Below are 2,393 nucleotides of genomic sequence, written 5' to 3' on the forward strand. Positions count from 1 at the left end.
TGTAAACAGGTATGCACTGCTGTGCTACTACAGGTATTTTGAACAATGCAACTTGAACTTGTACAAAAAATTTGTGCAGACCCTTCAGCAATTGGGGCATTTGAAAGTAAATTAATGTTAAATTTAAAATAAATAAAACATAGTCTTACATTAAGATAAAATTTTTACATTTAAATTAAACATAACGTACTCTTAAAGTAAACAGTGTGCTACAACAGGTATACTATGCACTGCTGTGCTCTTAGAATATTTTACTTTCATTTATTCCATGGTCTGTTGGAATTCTTGATTCTGATTGGCTGGCAGATATGCATTAAAACCGTTTAATGCACAGGTAGTTCCAAGTCAGTTTAATCACCGAGAGAGAGAGAGAGAGAGAGAGAGAGAGAGAGAGATCCCGCTGTGCATACAGAAACGTTCAGGAGTAGTCGCTGCGCACACAGAAACGTTCAGGAGTAGTCCAACATAAATTTGTCAACTCTGCCCCGCTACTTTTATTAATAAAATGGCTTAGATAAATGACCATGGAATGCATGGCTTGTCGTGCATTAACGGATTAAAAAAAAAAACCTCAACACCACCATCTAGTGGACTGTAAAGAAATTGATTTTATTATAATCTAACTGTAAAAAACTGGGAAAATGAGCATGCACACATATCTAATATTGGACAATATATATCCAGTATTAATAGGCATGTGATATCGGCTTATAACTGATATGGTACCAATATATATTGTGAATTCCTAAAGAATTTGATTAAAATTTGCAAGGTACAAACCTGCGGTAGGATTCTGGGGCATAAGCAACTACTGTGACACAGAGCTTTATGGCTTCACTGATTGAAAACGCCAGGTCCTCATTACCATAGCAAAAATCTGAAAAAGAAACCCAAAACAATGGCAAAAGTCTGTTCACGTGACATGGAGCATGAGGGTCAATCTAAGCTATGTATCCTCCAGGAGCTCTGTGAGCCATTTTACCCAGAGAGCGGAGAGGTTTCTCAGCCTTCACCAGCTCCAGAGCATCCAGGGAATCTGCAGTCTCTCCCTCCAAAGATACCAGCAGGTCAAAAAGACACTGTGAAGATACTCCTTTTGATAAACCAGTACTAGTGCGAGTCTGTAAGAAAAAAAAGTCATGGCATAAATGCAATGTTTAATAGTGCTGTAATAACACTGTAATAACACCATCTATGAATGAAGAGTTGATCATTAAAGCTCAGAGTTCTTACAGTGAACTCCAGCAGTGGGGCCACACTAGCGAAGAGCTGCAATATGAAAGGTTTGCGGTGGAGAATATAGAACTGCCTGCAGCAGAATTCAATCCCTCGACGCAACAGTGGGTTACTCTCATAATCTGCGTATGTCTTCAGCAAAGAACAGCAGCAACACAAAACAAAATAAGCATCATAAAAACAGGAAAAAAACATTGCTAAGTGATACTGAATAAAAATTACTCATATGTTTGCGGATAACCTGGAGCATAGTAGGAAGGATCCATTGATAGCCACTGAGGGAGAAGAGGTGGTTGAAGTGTACAGCTGTGTTGATGGCAGTGGCGCTGTATTGCCTGAGGAGGGCGCTGTCCTCGGGGTGTAGGAGCAGTGCACCATTAAACACATTCAGAAATAACATAATCTCATCACCCCAAGGGTATTCACTGGGCATGCCCAGAAACATCTCCTCCAGCAGTTTGATCCATAGGACCTTATGTAAAGTGTCCAAACCAAAGAGCTCTTTGCCTGGGAAGGGGGAAAATATATATTGATTTACCTACTGATTATATTATTGATTATATAATATAGGGGGCGAGAGGTCATGTATTTTTGAAACTGGCTGTGTAAAATTAAGCTAAAGCAGTTTGTTTGAATGCTAGTTTAAATGTAATGATGCTTCAAAATTATATATAAGTAAATATTCTTCTGTTACTGACTTGACTCAAGCAGAAAAATGTGTAGCAATAATTGAATTCCAAACAGGTAAAAGACTTTGTTTGCTAGCAGTTGTAATTTATGGCAGTATGGCAACTGACTACCAGGGTTGGGAGGGTTACTTTTAAAATGTATTCCATTACAGTTACAAATTACTTAATTAAAAAAGTATTCAATAGCGTAATCCAAGTACCACAATATAAAAGTAATGTAATCTGATTACTTTTGGATTACTTCCAGTTACATATGTAAATAAGTCATAAGTAATAGCAAGTAATAGTAAGTAATAGTTAAGCCTGCATTTCAGCCCGGGCCCCGACTTTTTTACGCTCCTAGGGCCGGGCTTCGGGCCAATTTTCACGTCATAGTTCAGACGCGGGCCGGGCCTCGGGGCTGTTTTAGGCTTCTCCTTATTTTTATATTTTAGACATTCATCAATTAGTGATGAAAAAAAATTGCCG

At 38.4% G+C, this 2,393-nt stretch overlaps 1 protein-coding gene across 1 annotated transcript in view; it reads right to left on the reverse strand.

Moving 5' to 3' along the window:
* The window catches only part of unc80 (unc-80 homolog (C. elegans)), a 60,644-nt gene that overhangs the window by 15,022 nt on the left and 43,229 nt on the right, over positions 1-2,393 (reverse strand). Inside the window, exons 45-48 of the mRNA XM_016514074.1 lie at positions 1,478-1,743; positions 1,234-1,368; positions 983-1,121; positions 781-877 (exon numbers count right to left, since the gene is read on the reverse strand). Of these exons, the coding sequence (XP_016369560.1) occupies positions 781-877; positions 983-1,121; positions 1,234-1,368; positions 1,478-1,743 (637 nt within the window). The remainder of the gene's footprint in view (positions 1-780; positions 878-982; positions 1,122-1,233; positions 1,369-1,477; positions 1,744-2,393) is intronic.

Source organism: Sinocyclocheilus rhinocerous, unplaced genomic scaffold (genome assembly GCF_001515625.1).
Source record: "Sinocyclocheilus rhinocerous isolate Xijiao unplaced genomic scaffold, SAMN03320098_v1.1 scaffold806, whole genome shotgun sequence".
NCBI lineage: Eukaryota > Metazoa > Chordata > Actinopteri > Cypriniformes > Cyprinidae > Sinocyclocheilus > Sinocyclocheilus rhinocerous.